This window comes from Eutrema salsugineum, unplaced genomic scaffold, assembly GCF_000478725.1.
Source record: "Eutrema salsugineum unplaced genomic scaffold, Eutsalg1_0 scaffold_12, whole genome shotgun sequence".
Lineage (NCBI taxonomy): Eukaryota > Viridiplantae > Streptophyta > Magnoliopsida > Brassicales > Brassicaceae > Eutrema > Eutrema salsugineum.
The window spans coordinates 10665646-10680417 of NW_006256895.1; the positions used below are offsets into that span (position 1 = coordinate 10665646).

Genomic DNA, 14772 nt, shown 5'->3' on the forward strand with positions numbered 1-14772 from the left:
ACTACTTTTACAGAAATAAGAAGTTGGCGGCAACCAAAACTGAGGAAGACAAACTGAAAGATAAATAAATTGAGGAAAAAATATTGCATGGATTGCGCCTCAAGAGTACTCCGAAAAACTTTTTGGAGACAAACAAGAATGCATCTCAGAAAGTTGTAGGTTTATCTGTTTTAGCGGATTCTCCTATCAAAAAGAACGAATTAAAAAAAAAGTAATATAAAAGAGTAGTATATGTAAATTCACCTACAAATCCTCGATCGAATTTCAGGAGGAAAAAAAAGGTTCATCAAACAAAAATCAAGGAAACTAAGAAAATGATTGTTGGAGGATGGTGGAGAGAGTATAAAGGTGATACGGCAAAAACGAGTGGAAAATGTTTGTTTTAAACCAAGATTTTCGTTAATCTGATGGTTAAGATTTTTTTTTTTACTTATTACTTTAAAAAATAATCAAATTTAGAATTCGTATATAGAAACACGTTTTTTTTGTTCCACCCAATGGTCATCACAACAATATATTTGATTTCATCTTATAAATTCTATGTAATAATTTTACAAAACATCATGTATAATGTAATGTTTATATTTTTGTCTGAATGTATACTATAAGTGTGCTGAAAATTAAAATGGACCAAAATGATTCACTTCTGCCCGATTTTTGGGTTTGTCTAAAAGTTTTTGCATACGTACATACGTACATTTTTGGATTTGAATCTCAGTATTACACATTATAAAAGATTAACAGTTCTGATCTGCCCGAAATGTTTAAAGTTTGAAACTTTTAGTTTCTAAATCCGAAAACGGCCAATACAAAACATTAGATCACATTGTTCCGCTCTACCAAATTGTTTTGAGCTTTCAATTGTATGCCAGAATCGCCTGATAGGTTTTTTTTTTCGACTTATGAAAATAAAAAATAATGAATAAATTACGAAAAAGATTATCACGAAAACAAAAAACCAAAAAAAAAAACAAAAAAAAAAGTTATGGAAGAGGTTGGTGACTCGTCGTGAGTCGTGTGAATGTTAAGTAAATTCACCGCGTCTTCCAGTGAATTACAAAAGAAATGAAAAAGAAAAGTATCACGAAGTTCACTCTTATAACTCAAAAACGGCACACAATGTACCACAAATAACATAAAACATTAGAAGATGATAAACAAATATAAAAAATAAAAGAATCATCAGAGCTTTTTCATCACTCCCCTTCCATAATCTTTTCAAGAGATTTCTAGCCGATTGATAAAACCGTATAATATCTCTCGGTATACAAAGTGGAAGCAAATCTTTATTGCCTATTAGCCTGCCAGAAACACACGACATATCCATTAGTATACATGAAAAAATATGTCTTCTACGACTTGAAAATGATAGAAAGAAACCTTTTTCAGGAATTTTTCATGGATCTTCAACGCTTCTTTACACGCTTTTTTCGCGTCAAGATTACCTGCGATGTCTCCTAGTATCTGCAACACAACATATATTTGAAGTTTACGGCGTTTGGTTTTACCGCTTTGAGAGAAGGAGAGGGAAAAGAGAGAGACCTGAACAACGTCGTCTAAACCTTTAGCTTCCTTCAAGAGACGTTTGTTCTTTGTCTGCAGAACGCTGGCGACCACGAAAACAGCAAGCGTATTGCGATGTTGCTCGTTCCGTCCGCTGTTTACGTATTTCCTCTCAAACTTGCCATACCGTTTTAGTAACTTGGGATCTTCTGCTGCGTTGTTTCGGTTTTCTAGTTCCTCGTATGTTGCAAACATGTTTGGATTATACTCCATAGCCCACATCATCTGCATGCAGACACAAATCCATCTCACATTATTCCCATTATCCCAACAACTAGAAAACAATCACAGCAGGTAAACTCAGAAACCAACCGAAGAAACGCAGAAATTGGATTATATGTAAAAGCAGTGTCGTTACCTCCCAAAGGTACAAAGCGTCGAGGAAGGAGAATTCTCTCCTGAAAAGTACCATCAACATCCGAATAGCAAACAGATACTCCCCACCATCGAGATCCTCTGTTACGTAAATAAGTTTTAGCTCACCAAGACAAGAAGAGTGTGTATGTAACAGCACAGCACTCATACCTAGATGTTGATGGAGTCGAGGATCAACCGTTTTAATGACCTGTGAGAGCACACCCAGCTGAGTCTGGACACCCATTGATGTTGCTGTTGCCCTGAAATTTTCTCTCTGGATTTCAAGAAAACAATAAAAAAAGTCAATACAATAACAACCGTGTGGTGATGACAGAAAACTTGAGACGTCATGTCATAGATTATCACCAGTCTCCGCATTGCACGCTCAAAGCACCAGAAAGCATCGGCTTCATTGTCAAAGAGGATTATCATTGGGGAACATATATCATTCATTCCTACATGAGTAATAAATTGGATCGGTTGTTTACCCTTTTCTTCTTTTCTTATAAAAAGTTAACCGTTAATAGAGAAGAACACTTACCCTGAACATACCCGATATCAAGATTCAACCACGTATATATGGCAAGAACATCCCATAGTTTTGATTGATTACTAGTATTCTCATAAAAGGAGAGATACCGATCTGTTCTAGCAACGTCAAGGCCTGCAACAACATTCCACCATTCGGTTAAGAATATGTAACATGGTAGCGGGTTTCTTGAAAAGGTATGTACGTAATTCTGATGTTAAAAGCATGTCATAAGAACGGAATCAGATATGACTAAGCCTATATATGTAATGATGGGCATACCGATCTGATGCAATGAGAGCATCCATTGGAGCACTCTCTCGTCTGTAACGGTGTTTTTCACGACCCATCCTTGATTTTCTACAGAGGATTCTTCAATTGGTTTCCCATTTTCTAAGACCACTGCCATTGTGACGAACTTCCCGCTACCAATGACAGGAACCATTTTCTTACATTCTTCTTTCCATGCACCGTACTGCTCCCTTAAATGATCAATGCCATTGAAAGTTAGCCTGAGCTATGATGTGATGGAATCTACAGAAACTACTTGAGCTTTGAGTAGGATGGCTTAATGATCGACCCAGTCAACAACCAAATTAAATAGTTACCTTCTTCGATTCCTCAGCTTGTTCCTTTCCTGAAAAGTGCTGTCTGGATCGTAACATCCTAACAAAAACTCCCAAACAGCGCCTTTGATAGAGGGGTGAATTCCCTGATATCGAAACCAAGTGAACAACAACAGAAAAAAGTTATAGACCAGAAGAGATGGAAACAAAGATCATGACAACAACGTTAGACTCACTCCACGCTGTATACGTCTAAGCACTTTTTCCATATCCAAATGCCCATCTTCAGTAAAAGCAGCGTGCCATCTTCTAGCACTTAGTGTTTTTCCAGCCTAAAAATTACGTTTCAAGATGGATCATTCTCAAGAAAAAAAATTGAACTGGAGCCACATTTGAGATCTGATAAGAACCCTATATATCATCAATTCCTCAAGATTATGAACAAGCCACTGAGAAAATAGTTAGTGAAAAGCACAAACCCGTGATTTAAATCGGGTCCTTGGAACATCTGCTTGACATTCTGGTCTAACTGGATAGAAACCTTGCAAATCTTCTCCTCCGGATTTCCACATAAATCCACAGCAAAACATTCAAGCTTCTTCTCAATTTTTTTTTTGTTTGTCAGGCCAAACTTACAGGCATATCATCCCCAACAGAGATCATTCATTGATTCACCACACCACTATAAAGAAAAAAAAAGAAAAAAAAAACCCAAATCAAATCATCGTCTTACATATCGACAAGATGGAGAAAAAACAAAAAACTTGACAATATATGAATAAAGAAAAGAAGGCAGATAAGAACCAGGTCTGTGATTTTGAAACGGTGAGGCTCCCCTCATGGCTCAAATATATCTTAGAATCCGAACATCATCATCACCATTCACCACCACAAGAACATTACAAAATCAGCATCATAACATCACAACTTTCAGAGGATCCAGAATCCTAATAGACCCAATCATTTAAATAAATCAACAAAAGAAGACGATCATCGATTATACATACATGCTCAAATTATGCAGATTGAGATCCTAAACAGCCGGACTCTCGAAAATCTTCCGACAAATGCCTGTCTTCTAACCTCTTCTTCGTCTTCCGGATTTTCCTTCCATCATTCCTTGCATATTTCTTTCTATTTCTAGGACTCTGCATATGGACCGAACCAAGCCGAGAATTTATGAGTCCCGATTCAGTTTCTATTAAACCGATCGGGTTCGGTTAGGAAACAGATTGCCCATTTCTTCATCGTCTCTTTAAACGGCGCCGTTTTTCATCACTCCCTCCACCAGTAATGGGCCTTTTAAATTAATAGTGGGCCAAAACCCTAGTAATGGGCCTTTTAAAATAATTATCGTTGTTTGTTTCATTCTGAAAATGATTTTTATGGATGACATGGAGAGGATACAGATTAATTTGAAGAGGCTGTCTCTCACTGATGATTAGAGGTGTCAAATGGGCGGGCTGTCCATGGGTGACCCATGTCTAAATTATAATGGGTTGGTTATGGACACACCCAAATACTAGTGGGTCTAAATGGTTATGGTTTAGTTTTGTCCAAAAAATAAATGGGTCAAACCATATGGTTTTTGGTCGGCCCAATGGTCTAAAAATTTTAAGTCAAATCAAATTGGAATTTTTTTATTCTTCTTAATTTATTTTAATTATTATTCTTCTACCAGTGGAGATTAATTTTTATAATTATTTTAATTATTTTTTAAAATTTATTTATTTTTAAAGATTAATTTTGTTATATTAGAGAATTTATAGACTAAAATTTTTATAAATATATGCATAATGATAGATATAAAAGACATATTGGTAGATAGAAACCTATATTAAACTCAACTCATTTGATGTTGTCTAGAGCTATCCTATTTAAAGATGCTTTGCGTAATCTTGCAGAAGTAGAGCTGAGTTATATGAGCTTCCCTTCTGACTTAGAGTGGTCAAGAGCTGAGTTAATCTGCAAGTTATTGGCTCTATTTAGTGTCATTACTAATCTAGTTTCAGGCTCTTCATATCCCACTGCGAATCTCTACTTTATGCAAATTTGGAAGATAGAAAGCTGGTTGAGAGAGCATGATTTTTCTGATGATGACACATCTATAAAATGGTGGAAGCAATGAAATTGAATTTTGACAAATACTGGAAAGACTACAGTGATATACTTTCCATTGCTGCTGTTTTAGACCCTAGGTTGAAGTTGGCTTGTTTGGAATACTGTTTTGGTACTTTAGATCCATCAACTAGCAAGTCTAAGGTGGATCACATCCGTAAAAAGATGACAAAGCTGTATGGAGTTTATAAGAAGAATCCAAAGAAGACAGTTGCAAGCACTTCACTAACCACTTCAGAGGATAACTTACCAGCTGGATATGATGTAAATAATCACTTTACTTTTGTGATTTTATCTCGGTTTTATAAGCATTGTGGTTTCTTCTTAATCAGTCATGTTTTGGATATGCATTTGCAGGGCTTTTATGCATTCTTTTCTCAGAAAGTGGCAACTGGAAAATCAGAATTAGAAATGTACTTGGAAGAACCTGTCTTGGATATGGTTGCCTTTCAAAGTTTGGATGTCTTAAAATATTGGAAAGACAATGCATCACGGTTCAAAGAGCTGTCTCAGATGGCTTATGATGTGCTTTGTATTCCCATAACAACAGTGTCTTCTGAGTCATCATTCAGTGCTGGGAGTCGAGTTCTTAACAAGTATAGGAGCTGGCTTCTTCCATCAAATGTCCAAGCTCTGATTTGTACAAGAAATTGGCTGCGTGGCTTTGAAGTAATCAGTAAGTTTACATCAATCTTGAGTTAATATCATAATCACTTTCTGTCGTATGCTTGTATTGTTGTTTTGTTTTTGATTATTATTTTTTATACATTGATCATATGAAATTGCTGATACTTTATAATAGGTGATTCCGAGTTTGAGCCATATGAAGAAAATAAAGAAGATGATGGTGAAAGTAGAAGAAAGAAGATCCGAACAACATAGAAGCTATTAATGTCTTTATCTCTCTTTTATCTTTTTTATGACAATGTTTTAGTTGAACTTGTATCTTGTAAGCTGAATCTCGTTTTTTGCTGCAATTAAGTTAAACTCATGTTTTGAATCTCTTTATTTTGCTACAATTAAGTAATTTTGAAAATAGTTTTATTTGGACTTATGGACAGCCCAATTAATCATGGTCCAAAATGGTTTTGGTCTTATTTGGACATGGTTCTATTTGGGTGTGAACCATTAATGTCCAGAAAATAAAAAAGCTCATTTGGACAAGCCCATTTGGACATGGACAGCCCAATTGACACTGCTACTGATGAGTGCCTAAGAAGAAGAATTTAATTGAGGCAATGGAGAAGGCTGTCTCGGGTAAGTTTTTTTTTTTTTATATAGTTGCAGATGTGAAGAACAAGTGGGAGAAGAGCTCATGGGGTAGGAAACTTATTGTGCAGCAGAGAAGAGCTGCTCTCAATGATTTTGGCACGTTCAAGATCATGTTGGCCAAAATCAAGGTTGGTATGTGAGTATATCATACTATATAATCCAATCCAAGATGATTTGATACGGGTTTGGTCTCAGTTCTTTGTTCTTTAGATTGGTTACCACCAAGAAACATCTCTTAAAAGTTATAATTAACTGTGGTGGTGGTGGTGATGATGATATTTTGTGAAAGCTCTACTAATGTAAGAATGTTTGTTTTGCAGAGGGCTTAATTTTCTAATCATTATTTTCATACCATCAATTCGTGTTTGTGAATTTTTAGTTATAATGCAAATCCGGAGATTGGTCATTACGCCATCAAATTTGCATCTTTTTGCTGGAGATGGTTATCTTAGCTTAGTCTTGGTATTAAAAAGTATAAGTAATCTCATACAACTCTGGCCTTTCCGAGCGATTGTATCAAATGCAAAGCCTTAGTACAAAGCACAAACAGAAACAGAGAAAGCGTCCATAGATTTAAAAAGGGACCTTCAAACACCAACTTTCTTTTTGAAAGAAAACTATAATCATGTAAAAAAAAACAAAAAAAAAAAATGTATTTTGCGTGTCAACAAGAATGAGAGACTTGGTTCGTCTTCAAAAGATAGCAGGAGTGGTCGGTTCGTAATTTTGCTATCGCCTAAACATTGGGGACACAACTCAACTCCAAAACAAGACAAATTATGTTTTAGCAAGCTTCGGATCCTTCCTGCTTAGGCCTCACTTCAAGTTCTGGTGGCAGAAGTTTCAGAAAGCTTCCCTGAACCACCGGAGGAGTAGGAGGAGGTCGATCACAAGCCGGTTTCGTTGTTGTTTCCGATGTCTCTGATGATCCACTATCTGTGGAATGGTTTCAATACATAAAATCAGCAAACAAGATCAAGATTTTGATCTTTCAAGATCTTCACATGCATGGAAATAGGCCAAAAACAAAAGATTAAAATAAATAGTGTGTGCGTACCGAAGAGTGATTTGACCATTGGTCGCTTCAACTTGTTCTTCTTCTTTAACTCCGCTACAAACGGCATTTAAAGCATGCATTAGTAACATTCACACTAATTGAAAAATAAATCAAAGACTGATGATTAGAACCAGTGATCAAGTGTGTGGTACCCATTCCAGGAACTTGGTAGTCATTAACTATCTCGAAGTTCTTGTATGTGTACCCTACAAAGTTTATGTCCTTTGACGACAACATCTGCAAAAGTAAAAGCGGAAACATAAAGGAATGTATTAAGAAAGCGATCATGAATCTTTTGCAGGGTATAGTTACTGTGTTCAAAGAAAAATAAAGGAAATAGAGCTTTGCCTTCCTCCATGGGCCAGACTTGGATGATGTCTGAGTTTGCGATTCCGACTGCATTACCAAAAAAAAACAAAGATTTAAAGAATCCAATACAAATTAATGGCTTCCATCAAATCCAAAAGGATTAAAGATGTTTCACCTCGTCAAACTTCTCAAAATTCTGAGTGTCTAAATCGTCATTGACCTCTGGAACAAATGCTGCATCCATATCGAATATTGTATCCCAATCAACAGTTTCAAACCATGGATGAGCCTGCAAATGTTGAGAGAAATTAACACTCATGCATTCAAGTTACATTAAAAAACACAGTCTTTTAAACAAGCTAAAAAATTCTTAACATGCTTCTAAAAAAAGGAAAAGGCTTTTAAAAAGAAACCACAGTATAAGGACACACCATACAACACCTTTATTTCATCAGCACCTTTGGAACCAAGCCTCCGTCTGACACTGCACAACAGGCTGTTGATAAGATCTTTTGCTTCCCGCGACAGTGTTGCTTCCTCTGGAAACTTCAAATGAATTTTCCAGTTTACTATCTGCAACCAAAAAAAATCGAGAACAAGAGTTTGTTGTCAATGTAGTAAGCGGAAGGTGAAATCTTCAATTTTGTCCAGTTTTCTATAGATTACCTTTCTACAGGTTGACATAGGATCATCTGAATAAAAGGGAGGATATCCAACTAGCATCTCATACATGATTGCTCCAAGAGACCACCTACGTACAGAGCATTTTATCGTTTCGAATTGGCATAAACACATCAAAATCTGATGGAGTGTAAACCTCATATTCTATGATAATGCACTTACACAAAAAAAAAAATTAGGGAGCCTCAAATGCTTACCAGTCACACTCCATCCCATATCCTTTCTTCAATAGAACTTCTGGAGCTATGTAATCTGGTGTGCCAACTGTGGAATAAGCCTGTCGTTTCATGGGTTAGTCAAACACATACAGAGAGAGAATCTCGTTCGCAAACCAAACAGCTACAGATAAAGTCAAAATCTCAAAGGGTTCAATTTGGAGCCTTACAAGCGTTCTCCTGTTCCTCTGCCAATGTTCAAGTTGTTCCTGCTGTGTTCGTTTTGGAGCAGTTGATCCGGCCTCTTTCTCCGTGGATCCATTCGAACTGTTTGAAAAATCGTTTTCTCCAATGGCACTGCAGTCCAAAGGTTTACACAATCCAAAATCCGACAGTCTCAGATGTCCATATCTGTCAAGCAGCAAGTTGTCCGGCTTAATATCCCTGCGGAAAGCAAAATGAACTTAAGATACGCTCATCCAAGACTCAAGGTAAAAAAGGAATGGCTTTTTTACATTCTCACAGAACCTGTGGATGTAATTGTGCCTGTGGATGGACTCGATGGCGAGAACTGTCTCAGCGACATAGAACTTGGCCTCATCTTCAGTCAAAGTATCTTTGCGCATCAGGAGAGTCATCATATCCCCACCAGGCAAATACTCCATCACAAGGTAAAGATGGTCATCATCTTGAAATGAACAGTAAAGCTTCACTATGTAGTTACTGTCCACTTCCGCAAGTAAGTTCCTCTCTGCTCTCACATGCTCAACCTTGAAAACAAAAATGAGTTACATTTGGGGAGTCAAACAAAGGATGATTATTTATTGGTCCACATAAAGTAGCATCCACTAGATTATAGGGAAGTCTCACACCTGGCCTCTGCGAAGCATCTCCGCCTTCTTGAGTTTTTTCATAGCATAAACTTGACCTGTCGTCTTTTCTCTGCAAACTCTAACCTACAGAAGCAACGACATACATATACAGTATATCGTTTTAACAGCCACCAAAAGAATTGTATTCCCAGCAGGCGGAAAGGAGGCAAGAAAACATATATATATATACCTCCCCAAATGCGCCTTTCCCAATCATTGTCAGCAAATCAAAATCAGCAACGCCTAGCTTATGGCGTTGAAGGCGCATGTACTCTGTCTCTTTCTTCTCCAGAAACTTGAGAAGATTGTTTTGATCTTCTTCGGACACATCAGCATCTGCCAGCTTCTGCTCTAGCATGCTCCGCCTGGTATATGCGAAGAACCAAAACTAAACGTTAATCACGCAGACTAATTAACTAGGCAAATTAATAAGGTTTCGAACAAGAGATAGATGTATATATACCTTTCTTTCCTCTCTTGCAGAATCTTCATCTGCTCTTTGTAATGATTCTCAATGTACTGTTTAGCAGCTGCAACTTTCTGTTTGGTAGTATTTGAGACGGTTTCTTCATCAGCTTCCACGTTCGGTTGGTCATCGCCAGAGCCATTACTACCTCCACCACCTGAACCACCCTTATATCTTGATCCTCCACGCATTTGCCGCTTCTGAAACCAACCCTTTGCAGAATCCATGTCTATACTCTCTTTACCAACCACACAAGTTAACTAGAAACTAGTCAATTTCATCATCTTCAGATTGAAAACGTCTCAACGTATCCTCCTCCTGCATAAACAAGAATTACAAAATCAAAACAAATCACTAGGAAGAATCCAGACACAACAAAGACATAAACGTATGTGATTGTTTTCAAGAAAAAAAAAAGACCTTTCAGGATCGGAAAACGATCAATGTTAACGTTAAGCAAGCGTGTGACAGAATCAAACCAAAGCAGGAAGAAAAACAAATCTCCAATCGGAAAGGAGAAGGAGAGGAAAAGAGAGGAATCGAATGAGCGTGAATCTCTCTGGAGCCCATGATTTTTATGATTCAGCATTTTAGATCAATGTCTGCCTTTATTCTCACCGTCATTTTCTCTGATTCTTCTTTCATGCAGACCTCTTCTCCATCTTTCTTTTAACCCTTAATATAAATGATAAACTATTCTTTTTATGTTTTTTTGTTTGTTTTGTTTTCTTTTCATTTCAATATGATTGGTGGATCTTAATAATAATTGGTGAAGAGAATAAAACATATCAGTTTAGAAACTTGGAAAACAACAACATTTTCGATCGATGGTAACAAAGCGTCTCTTTCGTTACAGGAAACCAATTTTACATCATTAAGTTTTGCATATGTCATATGTGATAGTAATGGTGTATGGGACAAGGAATGCTTTTGAGTCTTGTTTTTGGAAACTCACTCGCTCTGGTGTGCTGAACTACACTTTTCTGCTCTTAAAGCTGATCAACATATGGTATTCCAAGTTAAAAAGCTGATCAAGCAGACACAAAATCCTCTTTGGCAATCACAATCCTCTGAAATGGAAGTGTCGAACAAAGTAAGAGGAAAACCTCGTTACGATTCAGATGGTCTCATCATCACTGGGAAAGTGGGCAATCTCAGCACAGCTTCTTCTGTCTCCATTGGATCCGACCTCAAAATCTAAAGAAGAAGAAAACCATTCAAGATAACAAAAGCATTAGAAAATTGAGTAACCATTGGACTCCAGAATCAGTCTCTTCTTAGACGAATGTACACTACAAAGATACTACATTTGAAACGATTGGAATAAAATCAAAATATATATGTCTCTCTCATGTCCACAGTTGAAAATGATCCTCCTCTGTGTAACTAGAATATTGTGTTACAAATGAAAGAGCTTCTAAATGAAGAAATGATCTTTACCAAACCTTATTAATTCATTTTGATCCATACCAAACCTTACTAATACATTACAAGTTCAAATTCGAATTCGAATTCGAAATCAGTGATCTTTTAGGCTCAAATTTTGCATCGATAAATAGAACACAGTGCAGGGACCAGAGAGAGAGAGAGAGAGAAAGAGAGATCCTTACGGGGTCCTGAAGGACAGGTTTGGTGTCATCGACGGCAGGTCTGAAAGGAGGTTTCTGTGATTTAACAGCTTTCTCTTCCTTTTTAAGATACCTCGATGTCGCCGGAATCTCTGTAGATTTCCCCATCGTTTTCTCTTTTTCGCCGGTGAACGAATTTCGGAATTCACCAGCCTTCTTTACTCTTTTTAGTCTTTATTATGGGTTTGACTTTGGACATGTACAATAATTGGGCTTTTCATATTGGGCTAACAAGTTTTGTTTAATCTAAAGCCCATCTTCTTTTCTTAATTCGAGAACTTTATATACAAGTTGACAAAAACCTCTACTTCTTCTCTGCTCCAGAAAAACCCTAATCGTGTCTCTCGTCTCAAAAAATAAAAACCAGCAAACATCTCTGAGGTACGTTCTTGTTTAGGTGAGTCTTAATCGGCTATGCCGCTTTGTTTTCTTTTTTCGTCTAGTGCTCTAATTTTAATTTTCTGCACAGGGCTTCACAGAAATCAAAGGACGATGTATCTTCAGTGCTATATCAACGAGAAGGGTGAGAAGGTTTACACCACTAAGGTACCTTGACTTTGCTCATCTAGTCTCTTTGTATGCTTACTTCCTATGTATAATCTTGTTCTTGACTTTCTAGCTTTGGAAATAAATCTCTGTTTTCGTTAGATATATAATTTTGTGGTTAGTTTTATAGCATCTCAGGATAGATCCTTAGAAGAGAGTTATTAGTTCTAAAGGGTGAAAGCCTTGTTAAATCAAAGTTATCTCAGACTCCTGAAGCTTGGTTTGTTTGCTTAAATCTTAAATTAGCTGGCTGTTAAAAAAAACAGAACTTTTTTCGAACGTTCTGAGCATTTTTGATCAACAACCATTGTGCAGAAGGAATCACCGCTTGGGACAGCCACTGAATCTGCACATCCAGGTGAGTCTAGCTTTACAGACCCGTTTTGTGTTTTTATAGTTTGCTTCTTTCATTGAAGAACAAAACCTTTAGAGCTCAAACCAAATCTTTGTGATATTGCAGCTCGATTCTCACCTGACGATAAATATTCACAGCAGAGAGTTATGTTGAAGAAGCGGTTTGGTCTCTTGCCGACACAAAATGCACCTGTCAAGTACTGAAAGCTAAGCATTTGGCACATGTTGGTTTTCATCTTCTTCTATTTCTTTCTATGTTGTCTCTTAATGAAAGGTTGACTCGAACTGTCTTTGTACGTCTCCAAATAGTTAGTTAAGAGATTTTTACTATATCTTCGTGACCCTTAAAAGAATGAAGATATCACTAGTGGTTTATTCTCAAGAGTGCCCAATTTGATAAAATCCAATATGTTCGAACCAGCAGCTTTCTTCTACCATTTATATATTTGCACCTCTACGACTCTAACAAAGAAAAATAATTGTGTTCTATGGAAAGAGAGTATTAGAACATTTACATAAACACCAACGTAAGCTTCCAAGCAAAATAAGCAGCCTCGTCGTCCATGTTAGACAGTACCAACAGGCAATTAAAGCTAATCAATCTCTGAAATTTTTGCGCGCTTGACTTGTATACGTGATCTCTTCTTGTTTCTCTTAAAACTTGAATAACCATCTCGCTTCAACCGTTTCTCTCTTTCCTTATCTATTGTCTCGTCATTTCCAGAGAATGACTTGATCCTAACAGCTCGAAATTGCTCGGCAGTGTCAGGCCTCAAAAGCAGCAACTCTGGCGGTTGGCTAACTCGGCAGATACGCCCAAAATAGTAGAGAGGCTCAACGTAACAAGCCGATGAAACCACAATTCCTTTCATGCTCTTTGGCTTGACAAGGTTTACGAACTCTCCAATCTCCTCGTAGCAAGAATGATCAGAGTAGTGTACCGAATACATATAGTCATGGAACTGATGAACCCCCGCAGGTAATTGTTTCCGACAAGGCAAGGTTGAAGCAGTAAGAAGGGAGCCAGAGAGGAGTTTGCCATCTCCGACTCCATTGGAAGGTCTTTTAAGCCATGGGAGACCGGAAGGCATGATGCCGATGGTTGGGCACATCATATTCAGGCCCTCGAGCGTCTGAATGCTAAAGCTATAACGAGGAACAGCACGCACCCTTGTAAGAGATGTATCAGTTGTGAAAATGTCTTGGTACCCAAGAAGATGCATGGTACGGAGACGCTCAGGCCAAACCCAAATCTAAGGACAAAACAATATAATCAACTGTTAAATTCCATTTGTGGGATTACAAAGAATTGGATGGAGAGGAAACTGAACAGTGAGAGGAAACAAGAAACCTTGATATTGAGTAAACGGGAAACAAGAAGGAGCATATCTTCCTTCCCCAAAGAGTCGATTCCTATGATGATATCATGGCAAGGATGAGAGGCGATGATATCAGCAACCTGCAAGGAAGGAACTTGAAGAGAAACTGGGGAGGAATGTAATGTTCAAACAAACAAGGGAAGGGGAAACGAACGAGATGTGCAGCGACTTGACGGGAAGGAAAAGAGTAAATGGGATTGCAATAGGTGTTGTCCAAGTAAAGAATGTCGACGGGGAATTCCTTAATAGCAGAGACGAGAGTGGTCCTTGCTCCATCTTCACCTTCACAATCCCACCGGAAGTCTCCCGTGTAGAGAAAACATCCGAAATCTCCCCGGAACATGAACATCACGGACCCTAAAAAACCCAACCAGATCCATCAAATAAAAGAAATTTCAAAAGACTAAAGTTAAGTAAATCGTTGGTACCGGGACAGTGGTGGGCGTCGATGGCCATGAAATGGAGGCGTACGGAGGAGCCGGAGGAAGGAGAGCGGAGGGAGAGTGATCGCCATGAAGAGAGTGGGACGACGCGAAGCAATGAGAGGTCGAAGCCGGGGAATCGGGAAGGAAACAGAGAGGCGGTGGTGCGGGAACAGTAGAGAGGACCCTGCGACCACTCGCCGGAGAGGCCACGAGTGTGATCGGAGTGCAAATGGGTCAAGAAGTAAGCCTGACTTCCTTTCCTCCACCGGTCCACCGATATCAGACCGCTCTCCATCTCTCTCCCTCCGATCGATTCTGAATTGTTGTTTCCCACTTTTTCAGAAAGTTTCTAATTCAAGCTTCCTTCTTTTCCACATCAATATTTTTTTTTGTTTTTTTTTTCATTGGGCCACTTAATTATGATTCATGGTTGGGCCTATTTTGGGTTTGCGTTTTTGTTCGTAAATGTCTCGTGTGAAGAAGTCTCAAATCAAC

General features: G+C 37.9%; 6 protein-coding genes across 9 annotated transcripts; 2 read left to right on the forward strand and 4 right to left on the reverse strand.

The window, feature by feature from the left end:
- Nucleotides 1-973: 973 nt before the first annotated feature.
- On the reverse strand, nt 974-4163 carry LOC18025427 (TBC1 domain family member 15). Of its 2 annotated transcripts, XM_006408900.2 has the most exons (13): nt 4023-4163; nt 3820-3869; nt 3495-3697; nt 3252-3347; nt 3058-3161; nt 2732-2931; nt 2462-2584; nt 2287-2375; nt 2089-2194; nt 1922-2019; nt 1543-1788; nt 1381-1464; nt 974-1301 (listed from the first exon to the last, which is right to left on the reverse strand). In XM_006408900.2, exons 3-13 carry the CDS (start codon nt 3603-3605, stop codon nt 1287-1289), a joined length of 1272 nt encoding a protein of 423 aa, XP_006408963.1. In that variant the 5' UTR covers nt 3606-3697; nt 3820-3869; nt 4023-4163; the 3' UTR covers nt 974-1286. The 2 variants fall into 2 exon arrangements, with proteins under 2 accessions (XP_006408963.1, XP_024016038.1); XM_024160270.1 differs by having other exon boundaries at nt 1381-1788.
- Nucleotides 4164-5127: 964 nt separating this feature from the next.
- LOC112089222 (zinc finger BED domain-containing protein RICESLEEPER 2) lies at nt 5128-6545 on the forward strand. Its single transcript, XM_024160205.1, has 3 exons — nt 5128-5397; nt 5491-5809; nt 6421-6545. Exons 1-3 carry the CDS (start codon nt 5128-5130, stop codon nt 6543-6545), a joined length of 714 nt encoding a protein of 237 aa, XP_024015973.1.
- A 578-nt stretch (nt 6546-7123) lies between these two features.
- LOC18025429 (serine/threonine-protein kinase tricorner) lies at nt 7124-10174 on the reverse strand. Its single transcript, XM_006408902.2, has 13 exons — nt 9943-10174; nt 9670-9844; nt 9480-9563; nt 9136-9377; nt 8838-9051; nt 8650-8729; nt 8438-8522; nt 8213-8344; nt 7947-8060; nt 7811-7858; nt 7615-7699; nt 7463-7516; nt 7124-7341 (listed from the first exon to the last, which is right to left on the reverse strand). The coding sequence occupies exons 1-13, from the start codon at nt 10170-10172 to the stop codon at nt 7190-7192; spliced, it is 1695 nt and encodes a 564-aa protein (XP_006408965.1). The 5' UTR covers nt 10173-10174; the 3' UTR covers nt 7124-7189.
- Nucleotides 10175-10731: 557 nt separating this feature from the next.
- Nucleotides 10732-11727, reverse strand: LOC18025430. Of its 2 annotated transcripts, XM_024160309.1 has the most exons (3): nt 11556-11703; nt 11052-11142; nt 10732-10940 (listed from the first exon to the last, which is right to left on the reverse strand). In XM_024160309.1, exons 1-2 carry the CDS (start codon nt 11679-11681, stop codon nt 11056-11058), a joined length of 213 nt encoding a protein of 70 aa, XP_024016077.1. In that variant the 5' UTR covers nt 11682-11703; the 3' UTR covers nt 10732-10940; nt 11052-11055. The 2 variants fall into 2 exon arrangements, with proteins under 2 accessions (XP_024016077.1, XP_006408966.1); XM_006408903.2 differs by having other exon boundaries at nt 10901-11142; nt 11556-11727.
- A 139-nt stretch (nt 11728-11866) lies between these two features.
- LOC18025431 (H/ACA ribonucleoprotein complex subunit 3-like protein) lies at nt 11867-12890 on the forward strand. Of its 2 annotated transcripts, none has more exons than XM_006408907.2 (4): nt 11867-11954; nt 12043-12119; nt 12435-12477; nt 12580-12890. In XM_006408907.2, exons 2-4 carry the CDS (start codon nt 12066-12068, stop codon nt 12675-12677), a joined length of 195 nt encoding a protein of 64 aa, XP_006408970.1. In that variant the 5' UTR covers nt 11867-11954; nt 12043-12065; the 3' UTR covers nt 12678-12890. The 2 variants fall into 2 exon arrangements, with proteins under 2 accessions (XP_006408970.1, XP_006408969.1); XM_006408906.2 differs by having other exon boundaries at nt 11897-11970; nt 12580-12855.
- Nucleotides 12891-12912: 22 nt separating this feature from the next.
- Nucleotides 12913-14646, reverse strand: LOC18025432 (5' exonuclease Apollo). The gene is made up of 4 exons (XM_006408908.2): nt 14281-14646; nt 14007-14209; nt 13825-13932; nt 12913-13726 (listed from the first exon to the last, which is right to left on the reverse strand). The coding sequence occupies exons 1-4, from the start codon at nt 14570-14572 to the stop codon at nt 13067-13069; spliced, it is 1263 nt and encodes a 420-aa protein (XP_006408971.1). The 5' UTR covers nt 14573-14646; the 3' UTR covers nt 12913-13066.
- Between the last annotated feature and the right edge of the window lie 126 nt (nt 14647-14772).

What these genes read in the sequence shown, in the direction of transcription:
- LOC112089222 (XM_024160205.1), top strand. Translation starts at nt 5,128, where the DNA reads ATGGTGGAAGCAATGAAATTGAATTTTGACAAATACTGGAAAGACTAC. An exon ending in ACTTACCAGCTGGATATGAT is followed by an intron (nt 5,398 to 5,490) that starts GTAAATAATCAC and finishes ATGCATTTGCAG; the next exon opens with GGCTTTTATGCATTCTTTTC. An exon ending in GCGTGGCTTTGAAGTAATCA is followed by an intron (nt 5,810 to 6,420) that starts GTAAGTTTACAT and finishes ATATAGTTGCAG; the next exon opens with ATGTGAAGAACAAGTGGGAG.
- LOC18025427 (XM_024160270.1), bottom strand. Translation starts at nt 3,605, where the DNA reads ATGTTTTGCTGTGGATTTATGTGGAAATCCGGAGGAGAAGATTTGCAA. An exon ending in TTAGACGTATACAGCGTGGA is followed by an intron (nt 3,162 to 3,251) that starts GTGAGTCTAACG and finishes TTTCGATATCAG; the next exon opens with GGAATTCACCCCTCTATCAA. An exon ending in ACGCTTTGTACCTTTGGGAG is followed by an intron (nt 1,789 to 1,921) that starts GTAACGACACTG and finishes GTCTGCATGCAG; the next exon opens with ATGATGTGGGCTATGGAGTA.
- LOC18025431 (XM_006408907.2), top strand. Translation starts at nt 12,066, where the DNA reads ATGTATCTTCAGTGCTATATCAACGAGAAGGGTGAGAAGGTTTACACC. An exon ending in AGAAGGTTTACACCACTAAG is followed by an intron (nt 12,120 to 12,434) that starts GTACCTTGACTT and finishes ACCATTGTGCAG; the next exon opens with AAGGAATCACCGCTTGGGAC. An exon ending in CACTGAATCTGCACATCCAG is followed by an intron (nt 12,478 to 12,579) that starts GTGAGTCTAGCT and finishes GTGATATTGCAG; the next exon opens with CTCGATTCTCACCTGACGAT.
- LOC18025429 (XM_006408902.2), bottom strand. Translation starts at nt 10,172, where the DNA reads ATGGATTCTGCAAAGGGTTGGTTTCAGAAGCGGCAAATGCGTGGAGGA. An exon ending in CTGCAAGAGAGGAAAGAAAG is followed by an intron (nt 9,845 to 9,942) that starts GTATATATACAT and finishes CGCATATACCAG; the next exon opens with GCGGAGCATGCTAGAGCAGA. An exon ending in AGTCTGGCCCATGGAGGAAG is followed by an intron (nt 7,700 to 7,810) that starts GCAAAGCTCTAT and finishes TTACTTTTGCAG; the next exon opens with ATGTTGTCGTCAAAGGACAT.
- LOC18025432 (XM_006408908.2), bottom strand. Translation starts at nt 14,572, where the DNA reads ATGGAGAGCGGTCTGATATCGGTGGACCGGTGGAGGAAAGGAAGTCAG. An exon ending in CGACGCCCACCACTGTCCCG is followed by an intron (nt 14,210 to 14,280) that starts GTACCAACGATT and finishes TGGGTTTTTTAG; the next exon opens with GGTCCGTGATGTTCATGTTC. An exon ending in CCCGTTTACTCAATATCAAG is followed by an intron (nt 13,727 to 13,824) that starts GTTTCTTGTTTC and finishes TTTTGTCCTTAG; the next exon opens with ATTTGGGTTTGGCCTGAGCG.
- LOC18025430 (XM_024160309.1), bottom strand. Translation starts at nt 11,681, where the DNA reads ATGGGGAAATCTACAGAGATTCCGGCGACATCGAGGTATCTTAAAAAG. An exon ending in AACCTGTCCTTCAGGACCCC is followed by an intron (nt 11,143 to 11,555) that starts GTAAGGATCTCT and finishes CTTCTTCTTTAG; the next exon opens with ATTTTGAGGTCGGATCCAAT.